This window comes from Chelon labrosus (assembly GCF_963514085.1).
Source record: "Chelon labrosus genome assembly, chromosome: 7".
Taxonomy (NCBI): domain Eukaryota; kingdom Metazoa; phylum Chordata; class Actinopteri; order Mugiliformes; family Mugilidae; genus Chelon; species Chelon labrosus.
In genome coordinates this window covers 453,140-472,500 of record NC_140343.1, presented here as the reverse complement: position 1 = coordinate 472,500, position 19,361 = coordinate 453,140, and the positions used below count along the sequence as shown (strand labels likewise).

The 19,361-nt window shown below is 46.6% G+C and overlaps 1 protein-coding gene across 1 annotated transcript in view; it reads right to left on the bottom strand.

The window, feature by feature from the left end:
- The window catches only part of nfia (nuclear factor I/A), a gene marked incomplete at its 3' end in the record, with an annotated part of 37,509 nt that extends 18,475 nt beyond the window's left edge, over nucleotides 1–19,034 (bottom strand). The window contains exons 1-2 of the mRNA XM_084548964.1: nucleotides 18,801–19,034; nucleotides 13,564–14,092 (exon numbers count right to left, since the gene is read on the bottom strand). Coding sequence (XP_084405090.1) covers nucleotides 13,564–14,092; nucleotides 18,801–18,827 — 556 coding nt within the window. The 5' untranslated portion in view covers nucleotides 18,828–19,034. The remainder of the gene's footprint in view (nucleotides 1–13,563; nucleotides 14,093–18,800) is intronic.
- Nucleotides 19,035–19,361: the final 327 nt, after the last annotated feature.

Genomic DNA, 19,361 nt, shown 5'->3' with positions numbered 1-19,361 from the left:
ACCTGCTCCTCCACTCCTCCTCTTTAATTCATCCTTTCATCACATGAAGACGTATGAAGAGGATGAGGAGAAGAGGAGGAGGAGATGAAGAGGAGATGAGGAGGAGATGAAGAGGAGATGAGGAGGAGATGAAGAGGAGATGAAGAGGAGAAGATGAGGAGGAGATGAGGAGGAGATGAAGAGGAGATGAAGAGGAGATGAGACAATAAATGTCGCTACAATAACTAACTGCAACATCTGAGTAAAGAAACGGAATATAGCTCAGTTAGCAGCTAGTTAGCAGCTAGTTAGCTAACCACAGTGCTGCTAGTTAGCAGCTAGTTAGCAGCTAGCTAGCTAACCACAGTGGAGCTCAGTTAACAGAAATAAGTGATGAAGTACAAGGCTCTGATCTGATCCTCCACATTTAACTCTGAGGTTTTGTTTTTTCTGAAATCAGTTCCTGGAAACGTTTGAGCGCAGAACAAACTTAAACCGACAGGTCAGAAAAATAAACTCTTGCATCTGTTTCTAAATGTTTGATCAGCTGATCCCCACTTCCTGATGACTTCCTTTGATTGAATCCTATTAGATAATTAATCTCTCCTCACGTGAACCTGTTTTCACAACGTCAGTCATCAGGTTAATCCCAGATTCAACCCACCAACATTTTCCTCTCGGGGATCAGACCAGCGGGGAATCCCAGCCGGCAGCCTTCCAAGAAAACGCCGCAGACAGGCCGGACGTTTCTGACTTTAAATCTCTAGAAATCATCTCATTAAACGTTAAGTTCTGCCCGTGTGATAATAATAACTAATGGACATGTGGCCTCGGACGCCGTGCAGGATTTAAACTAAATAAAACAAGTTAAAAATCTTGGTCAAACAACTCTCTACTTGGAAAGCATTGCTCCACAGCGCCCCTAGTGCTCAAAGCATGGACCAGATTCCTTTAATAGTTTCCATTCAAAAGTCCATAGAGAAAAGGGTTGTTTTTAGGCCGTTGCCATCCAGCGTCTTTGTTTTTTTCTTCTTCTGCTGTCTTTTTCTCTGTAGCTGCGTGGCCTGGGCTGACCTCAGACATCTAAACATGTGGGACACTGGTCGTCACATCCAGCTGCATCGCCAGATAACAAACAACTCTTTCCCAAACATATTGATCTGCAAACAGAGGACAAACCAGCTGGCAGCTAACCCCCCCCCCCCCCCTTTAAATTTTTTTACTTCCTGTCAGTGAGCGCCTCGTGTGTTCACAAGGATGTTATCGATCGGGCGAAGCGAGACCTCGCTCGCTGCAGGACAGGCGGCCTGGGACATGTTGCATCCCGCTCTGGGCTCAGCCAGTCCTCTATCCTTACCCCCCCCCCCCCCCCCACACACACACACACACACTCAGGGCTGTTAGCTCCATTTGCCGTGCATCCTGGCAGAGCCTCGTCGGCGCTTTAATATCTATCTTAAGAGTTGACAATCTTTCGGGGCAATTAAAGCAATCGATGCGGCCCTGAGAGAGAGGAGAGAGCAGCCTCTTATCCCCAGTAATAGCTCTCACTAAATAATGAATCCAGCCAGACCACCGGCTCAGACAAACACCGACACCTCCTCCTCCTCCTCCTCCTCCTCCTCCTCCTCATTCATCCTCACTCATCAGCATCACCGCTGCTTTAGACGTTCAGAAGAACAGATTTATCTATAAAAACCTACAGTACAACAACATACTGCTTCATTACAGCAACAGACTCTAGTTCCTGTTGCATTCTGGGTAATTACATGATGGTCTGACTGTAATAATAATCCTGTCATTAGATCACATGACTTGAGGAGACCTGATGATATGCTGACGCTTCATGGAAGTTTATGTTATTTTAAACTTTTACTTAACAAGAACTTTAGTCTGCTAAGGTTAGCTAACCTAGCTAACCTAGCTAACCTAGCTAACCTTAGCAGCTCGTTAGCTCACCACAGCTCCAGCTCAGTTTATCATCAATCTTCTTTTTTCATGTAAACTTTCAGGAAGATGTTTGTTTGGATTTAGTTTTTCCAGTCTACTAGCTAAGCTATGCTAAGCTACGCTAAGCTAAGCTAAGCTAAGTGATAACATACAGTAAGGACACAGTGAACTACTCTTTAGTTTTATATTCTGTAAATATCATTACTGAACAATTACAGCTGTGCTGATAGCCTACTAACATACTGTTAATACACATGAAAAGAACTGCAACTCCCAGGATGCATTTCACCATCAAACATTCACTCTGTCAGGACCAGTGTGTGTCTCATCAACCTGCCGTGGCCTCAGTCTGATAATAAGATGTTTCAACTAAATGACCGTCAGAGTTTAGATTCACCTGAGACTGATGAACAGCTGCAGGTGAGAAGAGCCCAGATGATCTGATATAATATAATATAATATAATATAATATAATATAATATAATATAATATAACATAATATAATATAATATAACATAATATAATATGATATAATATAATATAATATAACATAATATAATATAATATAATATAATATAATATAACATAATATAATATAATATAATATAACATAACATAACATAATATAATATAATATAACATAATATAACATAATATAATATAATATAATATAATATAACATAATATAACATAACATAACATAATATAATATAATATAATATAATATAATATAATATAACATAATATAATATAATATAATAAAGATGGAGAAACCAGTACTATCATCTGACCAGGAACTATCAGCATTTAACCATCAGGTGAACACAGTAGGACCAGAGGGAATCGAACCTGTGACCTCATGGTCCCTAACGCTTCTCTAACTACTGATCTCAGTTTATTTAAAACAAAGCGTCCTCTGAGACAAAGCGTCCTCTGAGACAGAGTGTCTTCTGTCCTCAAGTCGTCCATGAAGCTGATCAGTTATTGATCAGACGATCAGCTGATATATAAACACAGGAAGCTTCTGGATCAACCAGTGTCTTCTTCTCTGAGCACAGACAGGACTCACAGGGAGGAGGAGGAGGAGGAGGAGGAGGAGGAGGCGCTGAGGGTGATGTTGAGGAGTGAAGGAGTGGAGGAGGGGGAGGTCAGTGGGGGGGCTGATCTCCTGTGATCTCCTTCCTGTGTGGCTGTCAGGGCCTGTGGCGGACGCTTTACATCTTCCCCCGGCTTTGCCCTCCTGCCCCCAGAACTACCCCATCTCCTCTCCTCCCACCCTCACCCCCCATGGGACTTCATGTTCCTCCCCTTTGACCCCCCCCCCCACACACCCCACCCTGCCTGGTTCTGCCCTAGAGGACTGCAGAGACTGGAGGAATGAAGACGGCCGGCAGCTAAAGACAGACAGAGCGTCCAGATGTGTCTCTCTGGGACGATCTTTTTCCACGTGGCCTCAACAAAGACGGTATTATGTTGCTGATACCCCCTCACCCCCCCCCAACCCTTCCACCCCCTTTCCTCCCTCTACCTCCCCTCACGTCTCTTCCTACAAGTATGAGACATGAACAGAGGACGTCAGATCACAACGGTAAGGCTGAGGACTGATGAGGGGGACGACCAGATGAGACCAGTCTGTAACCTGACGGGTCCAAACTGTCCCCCAGTGGGACAGAGAACCAGGGGACCAGAGGACAACATAAAGATGCAAGATTTGAAAGGGACAAAATATTTGGTGGAGGCTACTTCCAGGAGGACAGAAGCTGATGAGAAGACGTCCTCATCATGGACACCAGACGCTGAGCAGACAAACAACCAGATGGAGACATTTTTAAAGAACTGAAACCTTTGACTGCCAGGTGTCCATACCAGGACAGACGCTCAGAGGACACCAAGGCGTGCTGAAGGGACGGCCCAGGTCTGTGTTCAGTTTGTAGGTCAGTAAGTCAGGCTGCTGACACACTGACCTCAACTCCCAGCATGCCTCACTGCCATCGATGGTGCCCTCAGGGTCTGCATTAGCATTAGCTACAGCCCCCCCGACCAGAACCACCAACATCCAGTCCAGTTCAGACACAACAACATCTTTAAAGACTGAGTCTCTCTGCTCCTGCAAAGATCTGCCCGGCCAATCAGATCATGTGGGCGGGGCTTAATGTGGTGATGGACAGAAGAGTAACAGTGACATTCTGCTAACTAGCTGCTAACTAGCTGCTAACTAGCTGCCAACTAGCTGCCAGTTAGTTATTGTAGCTGGAAGTAGAACCGACTTAGTACCGGTTCCAGTTTTTACGTTTCATCTGAACCGTACTCAGTTCCTCTATGTATGCTAATGATGCTAATGCTAACATCAACGCTAGCAATGCCATCCCACTGTGAGCTGTGACCAGGAGTCATGGAGAGGACCTGAGGCTCAGAGGACAGAGGTGGTGTTGAGTTGGGGGCCTCCGACTCGGGGCCTGATGGAGCTGCTGGAAAACGAAGCCACAAAAGAAACAGGAGGAGGCCACTTAATCCCAGCGGGGGGGCGGTCACTCCAGAGCGGGACGCTCATTTATCTGTAGTGCCGTTTCATTAGGAACGCCAGTAAGTGCCGTCGGGCCCTTTGTCTTACTAATCCTCTCAATCAAACAGGCGTGCAGGGCCCGAGGCTGGGGGGGCCATGGGGCCGTGGGGGGGGGGGGGGGGGGTCCTGGCCACCTACTACAACTTTCATCACATGGCTGTAGTCGGGACAAAGGAGCTGAGACGGCGGAAGGGACGACATGTAAACAAGTAGCAGGAGAAAAAGAAGAGGAGGAAGAAAGAGGAAGAGGAAGAGGAAGAAGAAAAGGAGGAAGAAGAAGAAGAAGAAGAAAGAGGAAGAGGACCCTTTAATAAAGTTTTACTGCAGGATCAACACCAGAGAACGAGGTCCGATCAGAACCAGTCAGTTCTGATCTTCTTGTCTTCTCCTCTGGTGAAGTAGTCGGACTCTACAGGGACATGGTTTTAGTTGATGGCGTTAAGATCCAGTCACTGTAATCTGGATCGGTTCTGATACGGATCAGAATAGTTCTGGTCCTGATCTGAAACTACTAGACTCATGATGAAGACTCGTGACTGGACCCAGACAGGTCTCAGTACTCTGTATTGTCCCGGTCCAGCAGTGGAGCGTTACTGGTCTATAGCCATGGAGCCTCCTCTGGGGGCCTGGGGGTCCCGGGGGCCCCGGGGGCCGGTGGTACCAGCCGTCACGTCTCAGCAGCTTCCTCTGCCCGGCTGCTCCCTCGGGTCTGGACTCGGTACATTCTGCCGAGTCACCGCATCTCCAGGGAACGCTGGGAAAGTTGGACTCAGCTCTGCAGCCGACCGCTCATCCATCCCCCCCCCATCGTTCCCTGCTCTGCCGCGGCTTCTCTAGGAATCCAGCCTGTTGATTCAGACTGAGAGTCCTCCTCCACCTCCTCCACCTCCTCCTCTCTGATGGTGTGAAGGTGGAGCTCCTCAGTAATGGAGGCCTGTATTAGCCCTGACAGTATCATTTATGGGGAGCTGTGTGCTGCGACGGGGCGGCCGAGGGATGCTATCGTTTAAAAGCAATATGGAGAGGAATTATTTATGAGGACACACTCCTCCTCCTCCTCCTCCTCCTCCTCCTCCTCCTCCACCTCCTCCTCCTCCCTCGCTGCAGTGCTACACCGTGAAGGGCAGCGCCGGCCCCCCAGTCCAGCCTCAGACTGTATTCAGCTGTTCTCAGGGAATACTACCTTTGTGAGGACTTCATGTTGTCGCTTCGTTCAGATTATTTCGGTTTATCTTCAAACTCAAACCAACGTCCTGGTCGGTTCCAGAGGTTTGTGGTGTCTCCTCCAGCTTTACTCCAGCTCTGCTCTGTCCTCAGACTTTTTAAATCCTGACGCTGCTCTCAGAGATGGAGCTGATCTAAGATTTGATCTGTACCTCGTCAGTCTGATCTGTTGCATTCTGGGATTGTTTGTAGTCTCACTGAAGGAAGTGGCTCCAAGTAAAACAAAGCTTCCCCTTCCAGAACCTCTTCAGAACTTACCACTTGGCGTTACATTAGCTTCAAACAGTCGATAACCTGTAAACAACTCCACCTGAAATCAACAGTCTGCCTCAAGACTAAACTATCAATCATCGAACCCATCACTTCCATAAACCAGACTTCACCTGACAGACAGAGCTGAGGGGAAAGCCTGTGAGCAGCGTCTCTGGTTTCATATCTGGGACGACCTCTTACTGAATGAAATTAAACCGTCTGCACCAAAACGTTCCTCATGTCAACACTGAAACCCACAAACACCAACGCAGACAGTTTGTTGATGAAGAGGAAGTTAAATCCTTGTGATTAGCAGCTCTGACACCGACCTGCTGCGACTTCTGATAAACTAATTCATCCCCGACCACTACAGCTGTTCTGGAGTCTCTCTGTTGGGAACTGAAAGGAAATCCAGATACGATAATAGGCGGTTTAGACGTGTGTGAAACTGACGCCGTAGCTATGACGACAGCCCAGACCCTAGCGTTGTAACTGACGTCAGCTCTCGGACGCAGTCCTCTTGGTAGTGGCGTGTTTCTGGCTGCTTCTACAACGCTGTCATTCTTGAATTGATTGATTTGGATCAATAAAAACGGAGGACGTGGAGGAGGTTCAGACATTTATACAACTCATCTTTAGTCACCATTATTGAAAGTGAAGCAGGAAATAGAAACAACAATTAACCCGACTGACAAAAAAGACACAGCGCCTTCTAGTGTTTGGGTGGAGGTGTTACAGAGACAGACTGACGAGGTACAAGTAGAAATGACAGACACTGACGTAGGCTGCGTATGTAGCTTACAGCCTCCATGTCCTGCAGTGGAGGCTGAGCCTTTACTGAGCTCTGCTGAAGTCAGCTAACTATCTGCTAGCTATCTGCTAACTAGCCGCTAACTCTGCTAACTAGCTGCTAACTAGCTGCTAACTCTGCTAACTAGCCGCTAACTCTGCTAACTATCTGCTAATTAGCAGAGAAAGAGTCTGACATGACGCTGAACGACGTTGTGGTTCCTGTTCACATCGATGCATTAATAAACCCGTCGCTATGACAACAACAGCTAGCTCCGTGTGGATGGTGGATTAAACATCATGGAGGAAGAGTGGCTGTCTCCTCCTCATCCTCACACTACTTCTTCTTTATAATGTCTTTATTATCATGTTGAATAATAATGACCCAACCAAACTCCACTAGGATTTCTGGAGATTTAAGGAGGAAGTAGATAATAAACCACTGGTCATTACGTCTGATAAACTAAACTGTCCGTCCTTCCTGTCCTCTCTCCGTCTCAGTGAGCGTCCTCCATCACAGCGCTGCTTTAACCAATGAGGCAAAGACACGACGAGACCGAGGGACAGCTACACCCTGGATCCATTCATTCATTCATTCATTAGGGTTCAGAACATTTACTTGAAGCTAAGCTAACTGTTAGCATTGGTGAGATCCACCTGGAGAGTTTCTTTAGGTTTAAAGGTCAACGTGATCCACTTCCTGTTCACATGCGTCTTCAAAGAAACCAGATTTAAAAATAAAATCTGTAAGAGTTTAGTCCTGATCTATGCAGAGCCACGAGTCATACCACCTTAAAAAAGTCACACCACCTTAAAAGAGTCATACCAGAGGGGGAGGGAGAGGAGGAGGAGAAGGAGGAGGATCAGGTTCTCCTGCACCAGAAAACAAAGTGAAGCTGTCGTTGCTGTGAATGATTCCTCAGGTCAAGAGAGAACAGCTCAACTACAGCTACGAAGAGAGGAGGAGGAGGAGGAGGAGGAGGGGAGGAGGAGGGAAGGGGGGAGGAGGAGGGGAGGAGGGGTGGAGGGGGATGCAGCAACAAGTTATGCAGATGAGATGTTAATTAGATGAAAAGTGAATGAAGTCTGGACCAGAACAAACTGGAGGAGGACAGAGACAGAGTGTGAGAACCAGGAGGTAGAGACACTCTCCTCCTCTCCTCCTCCTCATCTTCCTCCATCCCTCGTTCCTGTAACGATGATGAAGATGAGGAGGAAAAAAGATGAGCCCGATGATGGAGGCTGAGCTGTGATTGACATGATAATGAGGAGGAGGAGGAGGAGAAGAAGGAGGGCGAGGAGAGGAGGAGGTGGGATGTTGTTGGTGTTGTCTAGTTTCTTGAGGGTGAGGAGGGTGAGGAGGGGGATTTGAAGCTTGTATCCTAACAAGAGAAGCTGATGATGAAGCAGGAGGAGGAGGAGGAGTAGGAGGAGGAGGAGGAGGAGGCCTGGGAGCATACAGAGGGCGACCAATGAGGACGAAGAGGACAAACAAACCTGCTGTGACCTCTGATTGGTTCTGATCCAACAGAACCAGCGTCCAGTCAGCAGCTCTCAGCCATCGCTCTTCCTTTATGAGCTGTCACCTCCTAAATTACTCCTGCTGCATCATACCCCCACCCCCAGGAGGAGGAGGAGCAGGAGGAGGGGAGGATCAGGAAGAGGAGGAGGAGGAGGATCAGGAAGAGGAGGAAGAAGAGACGACTCAGTGGTTTTCCAACTTGGTGGTTCATCCTCAGAGTCTGGATCAGACTGAAACACGACACGTACCAACGGGTTGTTCTTTAGATTCAAGATTTAAGATTAGATCTGATAAATAAATGAATCTCTGGGTTTAAATAGAGATAGAGATAGAGATCATTAGAGACAGAGATAGAGATAGAGATAATTAGAGATAGAGATAGAGATGATTAGAGACAGAGATGATTAGAGATAGAGATCATTACAGACAGAGATAGAGATAGAGATAGAGATAATTAGAGATTGAGATAATTAGAGATAGAGATCATTAGAGACAGAGACAGAGAGAGATCATTAGAGACAGAGATAGAGATAGAGATAGAGATGATTAGAGACAGAGATAGAGATGATTAGAGATAGAGATGATTAGCGATAGAGATCATTAGAGACAGAGATAGAGATAGAGATAGAGAAGGTTAGAGATAGAGATCATTACAGGCAGTGATAGAGATAGAGATAGAGATAATTAGAGATAGCGATAGAGATGATTAGAGATAGAGATAGAGATGATTAGAGATAGAGATGGTTAGAGACAGAGATAGAGACAAAGATAATTAGAGCCAGAGATAGAGACAGAGATGATTAGAGATAGAGATGATTAGAGATAGAGATCATTAGAGACAGAGGTAGAGATAGAGATCATTAGAGACAGAGATAGAGATAATTAGGAATAGAGATAGTGATAGAGATGATTAGGGTTGGAGATAATTAGAGACAGAGATAAAGACAGAGATAGAGATAGAGATGTCTGTGGAGTGAATCAGGTTCATACCAGAGAACTGAAACACAGACCAGGACTGAGACCAGAAGTTCATCTGGGGGGGTGACTACAGAAAGAGCATGTCAGTACATTTAGAGGACACAGTCGTGTCCAGAGTCCGTTTTAGAATTAAAGCATTTTGACGGTATTAGCTTATAGCCCCCCCCACACATTCCCTCCCCCACCCCCACCCCCCCTGCACCCTTGAAAGCCTGCGGTGACCCAGGGATGTGTAAAACGGGCCGGCCAAATGAATTGCTCTCGGAGCCATTACGCCGAGGAGCTGCCCTACCTGTGTTGAGTCAGCAGTCCGCTCACTCTATCCGTCTAATGGACAGCGCAGGAATTTAATTAGCAGCCAGCCGCAGAGCAGGGAGGGAGGGGGAGGGAGGGGGAGGACGGGGGAGGACGGGGGAGGCAGCAGAGGGAGACGATGGGAAGGACCTGAGTGAGTGGTCGACCCCTGCTGTCACCCTCTGGAAACCCCGTCCATCACCACAATACACTTTAAACATTATTATTATTGTTGTTGTTGTTGTTGTTTCAGAGAGGAGGAGCAGGGAGGGGGTGGAGGAGTTTGTGGGGGGGGGGGGGTCTTCTCATTGTTTCCATCCAACTCAGACTAATGAGAAGAAACTGACTCTGAGGATGTTGGTGATTTTTGGACGCGTGTTGTTGGTTGGGGTGGGGGGTGGGGGGGGGGGTCCTGTGGTCATGGTGTGTAGTTTAGGAACCACAACAGAGTCTGTGGTTTTCAGCCTTAAACAGCTCCACATGACAAACAGCAACAGAAGAAGAGGAGAGCAGCCAGCAGTCCTCCTTAAATATGTGACATCAGGACGGAGAAGCCTTCACAGCTTGTTCTAACATATGGATCATCCCCTTAAGATGCTTTTAACGTGTCAGGTGTGAACTAAACGTTTTCTTGTGTTTCCAGGTGTGACTTCTCGGAGACTAATGATCTAGTGGAGGACGGAGGACGACGTCTGGTCAGAGACACGAAGCTCCAAATCTCTTTAAGAGATCAGGAACTGGGTCAAAGTCTTTCCACAGAAACACAAACAGCCTGCGGGGTTGTACGAGGTGACCTGAACACAAACCTTCTAACGTCTGATTGTTGGTGGCGGGCAGAGCCTGGGAGTCAGAGATGCTAATGTTGATGCTAATGTTGATGCTAATGTTGAATTAAGTAAAATAAAAGTTAAATGTTTGCCGTTTCTTATGGATTATCTCACGTTCTTTAAGACACAGATGAACCTCTGACGTTAGACTAAACTGATCATGAGACTTACGTCCTGATTGGTTCCAGAGCTCTGTGGTGTCTCCTCCATCTTCTGCCTCCAGTTTAGTTTTCAGAGAATCAGTCTTTGTCCTTCCAGAAACCAGAGTGTCCATGACTTTATGTGGACCATCTGAACACACCACCGTCACACGTGTCCTTTTATTTTGAAGAGTATTTCCTGTCTGTCAGACGTGATCCAGGTGTTTCAGTTTCATCAGATGGAGGAGAGTTCAATGATTTCATGAATCCATATCTGATCTTTTCATATTGTATTTTAAACCCAGCCCTGGTTTGATTTCTAAAGGTCAAACTGTCGCTGACGAATGATAAAAGATAAAACCATCAAGCGGAGCAGCTGAAGGAGGACAGAGGAGTCCATCTCTCTAACGGCGTCTTTGTTCCGTGTGTCTGAGCTAACGAGGAGCTAACGAGGAGCTAACATGTTTATCCTGGAGGTTAAACGGTTTGACCACGGAGGCCGTGACCTCTCTGCCGTGACCTCTGACCTCTGACCTCTAGACGCGTGTTGTGATGCTAACGTTCACCCCTGCTGAGCTCGTAATTCAGACAGAGAGGGCAGGTTGACCTCTGACCTCTGCAGCCTGTGAGTCCTCAGAGTGAAAGTGTTTAATTTGAAAAGCTCCACCTGTTACTTCCTGTTCAGCTGTTTAGTTTAAATCTGATTAATGAGCGAGTCTGGAACAGGACAAAGAGCCTCCTGTTGATTCTGATTAAAACCAAAGAATAAGATCATGTAAGAGAACAACTCATAAATGTTTCTACATAAACATGAAAAACATCCTGAAAGTGGACAAAGAGACCCCAGCTACACAAGAAACACAAATGTTAGACTGGTGTGTTTTTTTATCCATTAAAAAGAGCTAATATTACATATCAAACCACCAACAAAGACCCCTCAGTAATAGCCTGAGAGGTCCCAAAGGAACCATGGGGAACTTCTAAATGGTTCTACAAAAGAACGGTTAAAGAAGAACAAGATGAATGTTTAGGAACGGCCAAGTCAAAGTCCTGACCTTAATCCAATAGAAATGTTGTGGAAGGACCTGAAGCAAGCAGTTGATGTGAGGAAACCCACCAACATCTCAGAACTGAAGTGGTTCTGTTCTGAGGAATGGGCTAAAATTCCTCCAAGCTGCTGTAGACCACTGATCAGCTGTTACCAGAAACATTTAGTGACAAGGAGGTCACAGCAGATACTGGAGACAAGGAGGACATGATATGTAATATTGGCTCACTTTACTCTAATGGTTCTGTCCCAGGTGTTTGGTCGGGTTCTTTGTCGACTTTCAGGATGTTTTATTTTTATGAAGAAATGTAGAAACTCTATTTTCTGTCTTGTTCTTTTGTAGTTGTGGTCATTTCCGTTGACTTCCAACAACTTCAGACTCAAACTAAAATTAAACTGAAGGTATTCTCTGAAACAGTGAAGACAGACTGATGGGAAGGTTTCATCACGTAGAGAAACTGATCAATGACTGAATGAATCTATCAGGTGGTTTCTAGAGATCATGTGACCAAACGTTACTTCCGCCAGCTGAAGCTTAAAACCACATTAGGTTTCTTTGAAGGATTAAATAATAAATGCCTGGTGGAGTTCTGTGGTTTCTATGGGCAACCCCCCCCCACCACCACCACCACCACCACCACCACAACAGTCAGTGTATGGCGATGAATTTAATTACCGACCTGGGGCTGCCCCGGCCGACCCGCCTCCAGCCCCGCCAGCCCCAGAGGTCGGCCGCCTTCACGCGGCTTTTAATCAACGCCGCCGCTCCACAAAAGCTTCGAGGCCTTAAATAAGAGGCAGGAAGAAACCTGATCCTCCCTCACCCAGACCCCACCGGGGGGGGGGGGGGGGGGGTACCCTGAAGGCTCAGCTCACTGGATCTGGGTCAAATCAAAACGAGTCTCTAGCCTCCAAATAAAGATCCCTCTGTAGTGAAGGGTCTGGACTTCCAGCCAGTAAGTTCAGTCTGTATTTACATTTCTTTCATGAGCTAAATGTTTGCGTCGGTTCATTTCCACTCAGGCTTTAAGGTCTGGTGTCGGAGGATTTAAATGTAACTCACTGCTGCACAAAGTTCCAATATTCTGGAATCAGTCAGAGATCAGACATGACATGATCAACAACCGCTCTGCAGATAATTCTGTTTTTTAATCATGAAATGTTCACAAAGAAACACAGAGAGCTGCTCCTCAGACGTCTACCGATGGAAATATATCAGAGACTAACGACATGTCTGACAGAGAAACCAAACCTCAGACCTTCAACACCTGGTCTCACCTGGTCTCACCTGGTCTTAATATAAATGTGTCTCCACATGCGTCCCCAGCCAGCACTTGAGATCTGATCTCAGTTTGTGTGTCTGTAAATCAGCAGCGCCATCATGTGGTCAGTAGAATATTGTAGCAGCTGCTGTCTCTAATGGATCTCTACCTACCGCTGGATCAGAACCATCAACAGCTGCTTGTTGACTTGGAGACATGATCCAGATGTTGGAACAAGATGGAAAGACTCTCACATCTTAAGATCTGATTTATTTTAGAGACAAAGACTCAGATTAGAACTCAAACCTGGAAGCTTCATCCTCAGAGGAACCAGGTCTCTGATGAGAAACAAACATCTGATGATGAAGGACATAAAGACACATAATGTGTCCTGGGTTTGTTCACACCTGTACTGAGGTCTGAACATGAAAACTGTGACAAACAACTTCCTTCAGTAGTTGACGTGTTCATAATGAATAAACTGAAGCCTGCTGAGATCAACGTCAGCAATGTTGCCTCAGAATTAAACGACAGACACCAACAACACAGTAACAACACACCAACCAACCAGCAACACACCAACACACCAACCAACTAGCAACACACCAACAACACACCAACCAACCAGCAACACACCAACCAACCAACCAACCGAAGCAGCAGCAGCAGCAGCAGCAGCAGGAGGAGGAGGAGGAGGAGGAGGAGGAGGAGGAGGAGGAAGGACGCAGCACTGACCTGTGTGGACGAAGTAGGCCAGGTAGAGATCCAGCTCCTTGACTGAAACTCCGATGTGATGTGGCTGCACACAGAGGCTGGGGTTGGAGCACTGAGGAGACTTGACCAGCCTCTCGCCGTCAGTACTTTCAAGGGGAATCCCTTTGAATAAAATCACCATGACCAGGTCCAGCCTCCACACTTTGTCCGCCTGGCGCAGGCAGTCGATCCTCCTCATCTTGCCCTTCTGGTCGGGGTTGGACAGGACGCAACACGGCGCCTTCTTCCCCGTCACCGTCAGCACAAAGTCCTCCCTGAACTCAGGACGGATGTCCTTGCGCAGTTTGGCCAGGAGGCGAGACGCCCACTTCTGTTTGACCTCGGGCTTCTCGCTGAGCAGCTCGTCCTTGACGGCGCGCTCCTCCTCCTTGGACATGCGCTTCTCGTGCTTCTTGAAGTACTTCCTCTTACGAGCCTGCAGGTTGAACCATGTGTAGGCGAAGGCCCGGACGTGGGGCAGCAAGGCTTCGATGAAAGGATGGAATTCATCCTGAGGGACGTGAGACACAAGAGACATGTTGAGACAACGATGGACACCTGAATGCATAAAACACACACAACAACAATGTGGCTGTTCTTCAGTTTCCCGTAAACCAGAAACATCACTCCTTCTAAAGCAGTTCATGACAGTAGGAGATAAATAACAAGAAATAACGTCCACTAGCGTCACATTATTTCCTTTATTCTGTCTCATTATCATTTGTTAGCTTAGCTGGTTAGCTTAGCTAGCAGAGCGGTGTGTCCAGGTCCCGTCAGATTTATGAGGTCATCAGTATTTTTACAGATTCAAGAATCTAAATGTCTTCAAAACGCAGGAATCATTTTTCATCCAAAGAAAATATCCTAAATGTGTTGACATGCCCTCCCTGTCCACTTCATTAGGTACACCAGTACAAATAACGTCCACTTCATTAGGTACACTAGTTAATTAATACATATTTTTTAGATATATTTAGAGCAGGAATGCATTCACTAGTGTACCTAATGAAGTGGCCAGTGCCTTTCTGTTGACTTTCAAGTCATTTCCAATCAGTTGGTTGTATTCATCTCAGGAGAACTGTTTCCTCTGATCATTCACAGATTGATTTCAGAGCATCAAGGGTCAAATAAGAGCAAGAAATTATAATTTCTCTGCTTTTATTGTGAAAAACCAAACACCTGATGAGCTTCCTGTCCCAGATCTTCACCTGTCAACAGGTAGCTCCTCCTGAGTCATTTAGCTCCTAGCCACTAAGAGGTCATAGTTCAACTGAGTAGTGTAGAGGTGGAAAAGGAGAAAGGAGAAAGGAGGAAACGAGGAGAGTTTGTGCTGCAGCCTCTCGTCTTTCCTGGCTCGGCTGAAGGAATGTGGGGATGGAGGAGGTGGGGGCGGTGGACGGGTCTGCCAACACACCATCCGACCAAAAAAAACAAACCAGAAACAAACATGGTAGCGAGAACCAGCGTCAACACCAACACAAGCTACAGGATTAAAGGTGAAGTACAGGTGAAGTTATCAAGGAGGAACGAGCTCAGACGGCCTGGATTCATCAGACCCCCCCCCCCCCCCCCCAAACCACCAAACCACCAGTAAACCCAGACTAAACCAGGCGGTAAACCGACATGGAGGCTCAGGATTAAAGCTGCTCTTTGTGGCGCTGACGAGGAAAACGTCTCAATAAACTCAGAGTGGAGACGCCGCCCAACGTTTATTATTAAAAACACATCACCTCATTATCTTTGTTGATTCTTAATTTATTTTCCCCGCCGTTTAAATGTGAAAGATTTTTCCTGGTGTTCAGATAAAGTTCAGATTTATCTGAATCTGGATTAAAACTGATTCCACACTGGTTTCGTTTTATCTGAAATAAATCAGAACAAAAGAGAAGAAGAAGAAATTAATCTCTGAACGTTTCTAAAGTTTTGGCCGTCTCAGCATCTCGACGGAAACATTTCTTATTTGGATAAAAACCCTTCGAGGGAGCAGGACGGGACCGAGGACGGGGGGAGATCAGAGGGGGAGATGTGGGGGAGGGAGGCTGGGACTCCTCCTCCTCCTCCTCCTAAAGAAAAGCACTCGACTATTCATGGATCAAAGCGGCTCGGTGCGACTGGGTGGCATTCGACCTCAGACCGAGCAGAGGGGAACGAAGCCCGGTGAATAAAGCGACTCCTGGTTCCCTCCATCCGCCCTGACCTCCTCCTCCTCACATTAAAGAGCAGCTCCACAACAAATAAAAGAAGAATCCAACACCTCAGATCCTCAGATCCTCAGATCTTCTCACGGGAAAAATAATTATTCTCCTGAATCATTTTCTGAAAAATAAATCAAGAATAAACTTTCTGCTGAACGGTCGTCTGGCGTTTTAGAGCGATGGATAAATTAATGTCTGACGTTCAGTATTATTCTGACTCCTTTTAAAATCATTTAAAAATGTTTTTTTTTTTTTTTGTTTAAGGACAGCAGCTGTTCTCTGTGGGTCTGAATAAACTAGAGGAGGATGTGAGTGTGGCTGCTGGTTCAGACCCAGATGGAACCAGAAGACGTTTAGAAGATGTTGGAGAATGAAACTGTATCTCGGGGCCGTGCATCAGGGCGCCAGCTGCAGCTGGTTTTTTTCCTCTAACACAGTTCAGCCTCCTCGTCGGGGGCTCTGAATGCAGCACATTGTTTCTTCTTGGAGACGATCCAGACGAACGGGTTTGTCTCCCAAAGCGCCTCCAGCAGCTCAGCGGCCGACCTGCAGCCGCTCTCTGGGCTCTGGTCTCTGGTCTCTGGGCTCTGGGCTCTGGGTTCTGGGCTCTGGTCTGGTCTGGTCTGGTCTCGGCGTGTCCTCCTCCGTTCGGCCTCGTCTCCAAACACTCACATTCCTCGGTGGATGTTTCTCTGGAGCCACATACCAACATTCCTCTCAGCTTCCTCCACCGGCGCTTCACACTCGTCCGTCGGCCACAAACAGAATCCACTTAACAAGTCGCTCCGTCTCAGATTCGGCCGGCGGCTCCAGATAATCCCTCTTGTTCTTCTCCTGCTCTCAGGAATGTTTCCTGTTTCTGCTCCGTTCGCTCACACAGGAACAAGATCCAACTTTTAGGTTTAGATTCAAAGATTTTAAACAAAATTCAGACAGAAAAAAAAAAAGAAGAAGAAGAAGAAGAAGAAGAAGAAGTAGTGTAATTCTAAAATGTGAGACAATAATAAACCTCCGGCTCAGATCATTTACAGAAATGACTGTGAAATAAAATATATTTTTTAAACTAAATAAATCTAAAACCTTTTTAAAAGAAATATTTTCTCTTTCTGTTGATGACTTTAATTCTGTCAGACAGGACGTGAGGAGGGATCAACCAGGTGGAATAAAAGGCCGAGCTTCTTTCTTTCTTTCAGTCGACGGCCTCAGTAACCGTTCACTCTCTGCTCCTCGCCGACACATGACGGCCTCCAAACAACGACGATAATCCTCCCTCCTCCACGACCCTCACCCCGACACGAGGAGGGGGACGACAGAGACCCCTGAGACACCGACACGCCGAGGACGACACCGGTCCATTAAAATAAGAGTTCACAACATCAGAGGGACGACGGTCTGGACCAATCACAGCCTCTGATTTTAAACTCTGTTTTAAATCATTTAAAATCAATGCGGGACATTTTAGTCCTGATTCAGACGTTTATTTTTATTTATTCCTTTTTGACTCACGTTCATCTGATTTATTAAACATTACAGCTGCAGTAAACACAGCAGACTCTAAACGGTTTAAAAATCCAGAAACAAAAGAAAAGACTTTGGACTAATTATCGTTAGAATTAAAGGAGTCGGACAAAGCGCCCCCTCAAGGCCGAGGCCCGAACAGCAGCCGCTAACACCACAAAGAAAATCATTTCAGATTTATTTAGTTTAATTCCAGGACAAAAATAAAATCCACGTTTAAATTTGTGTCGTTTTATTTTTTTTTGTCTGAATCTTTTGGGCTAAAATTTAAATATTAAAATAAAGATTCTTCTTTAAATTTGACGACAGCGTTAAGACAAAATAAAAATAGACTCCTGATCAAATGTCAGGAAAATGAATTAAATATTAAATAAACGTGAGGAGAGGCTGAGAGGCTGAGGACGGTGTCTGCTGATTATCGGTTTAACTGAATCTTAATCAGATTAGGACGTTAAATCTAAATTCCTAGAACGAGTCTGAAAACAGAAAAAGAAACGACGACGCTCATTTTCATTTCATGGACAGTTTTTAGATTTACCAGCAATCAGCTGATCGGTCAATTAATCAACAAATCATTAAATAAGAGAATTAAATTAAAAAGGTTCTGGAATAAAAATGAATTTATCTGGAAATAAAATGAAGCTCAGATTGAACTGGATTAAAAATGTGTGATATTAAATGTAGATGTCATAATTCTCCTAAATTCTACTCTAATAACCTCTGACCCTGAACGCAACACTGCAGGAGAGAAAAAAAAAAATATTTTAAAATGGTCAAAATTTAAATTAAATTGTCAGAGTATTTTTTTAGTTTTTATTTTGTATTATTTTATTGATTAATTCATCTGTGAATTATTTCCTGGTGTGATTTTATTCTCCAGAGTTGTTCACCTCAGCTCACCTCCACCTCCACCAACATCTCTGCAGACATGTCGGTGTGAGGCCGAGCAGCAGCAGGAAGGAAACTATTAATGACCAGAGTCACCTCCGCCCCACCACAGACCAGGACCAGGACCAGGACCGGGACAGACCGGGACCAGGACCGGGACAGACCACCACATCCAAACTGCTTTGCGCGTCCAGTTGAGACTGAGCCAAAGTTTAACGAGTCCACAAAATAAAATCCACATTCCCAGATTGTCCAGAGCCCCGGAGCAGCCGGGACACAGCGGGCTGGAAAACAAACACCACCAGCGGCTCAGAAACACCGCGACGACACGAGGAAGCGGAGGAAGAGGAGGAAGAGGAGGAAGAGGAGGACGGGAAAAGTTCAACGGCGGAAAAGATTTTGGATCCTGGAAGACCAGACTACCCCGACTAGAAACAGCCCAGACCCCCCTACATGCCTCCCTACATGCCCCCCACAGACAGACATGGACAGACATGGACAGACATGGACAGACAGACATGGACAGACATGGACAGACATGGACAGACATGGACAGAGCTCCTGCAGAGTTGACGCAGACTCTTTACGCACAGACTCGAGTTGTAAAGTTGGACTCACCTGTGTCAGACAGAGCGGAGAATACATATCTGTCGGCTCTAATCTTAGACCTGGAAGAGGTGTGTGTGTGTGTTTATGTGTGTGTGGGGTGTGTGTGCTGGGGTGGTGGGGGGGTACAGTAACTCCAGCCCGTGTGTGCGTGTGTGTGCGCGTGAAGTGTGCGTGGACAGAAAAGAAGAGAAAGAGAGAGAGAGGGAGAGATGCAGCCCTCCGTTCGCCTGCTTCGCTTTCACATTTCCACCCAGGGCTGAACTTTGACCCCGCCTCGGGTTACATGGACCGTCCCGGACCTGTTAGAGGCCCTCCGCCGGGGCGCGCTCAACTTTGAGCCCGGACGCGGGGAGCATGTCCGGCAGCCAGAGAGGAAAGTCCCGTCACCGGCGGCCCGGCGTGGAGTCGCTGCTGGAGGCTGAGGAGCGGAGGACGTCCCGGAGCTGCTGCATTTCACAGCGCAGGAGGACCGCGGAGAGAGGCGGACCTCCGTGACATGGCTGTCCGTCCTGCGGTGCGCTGTGGCCGGCGTGCGGCGGTGCGGCTCCTCGGTGCTCGGGACGGAGGGCG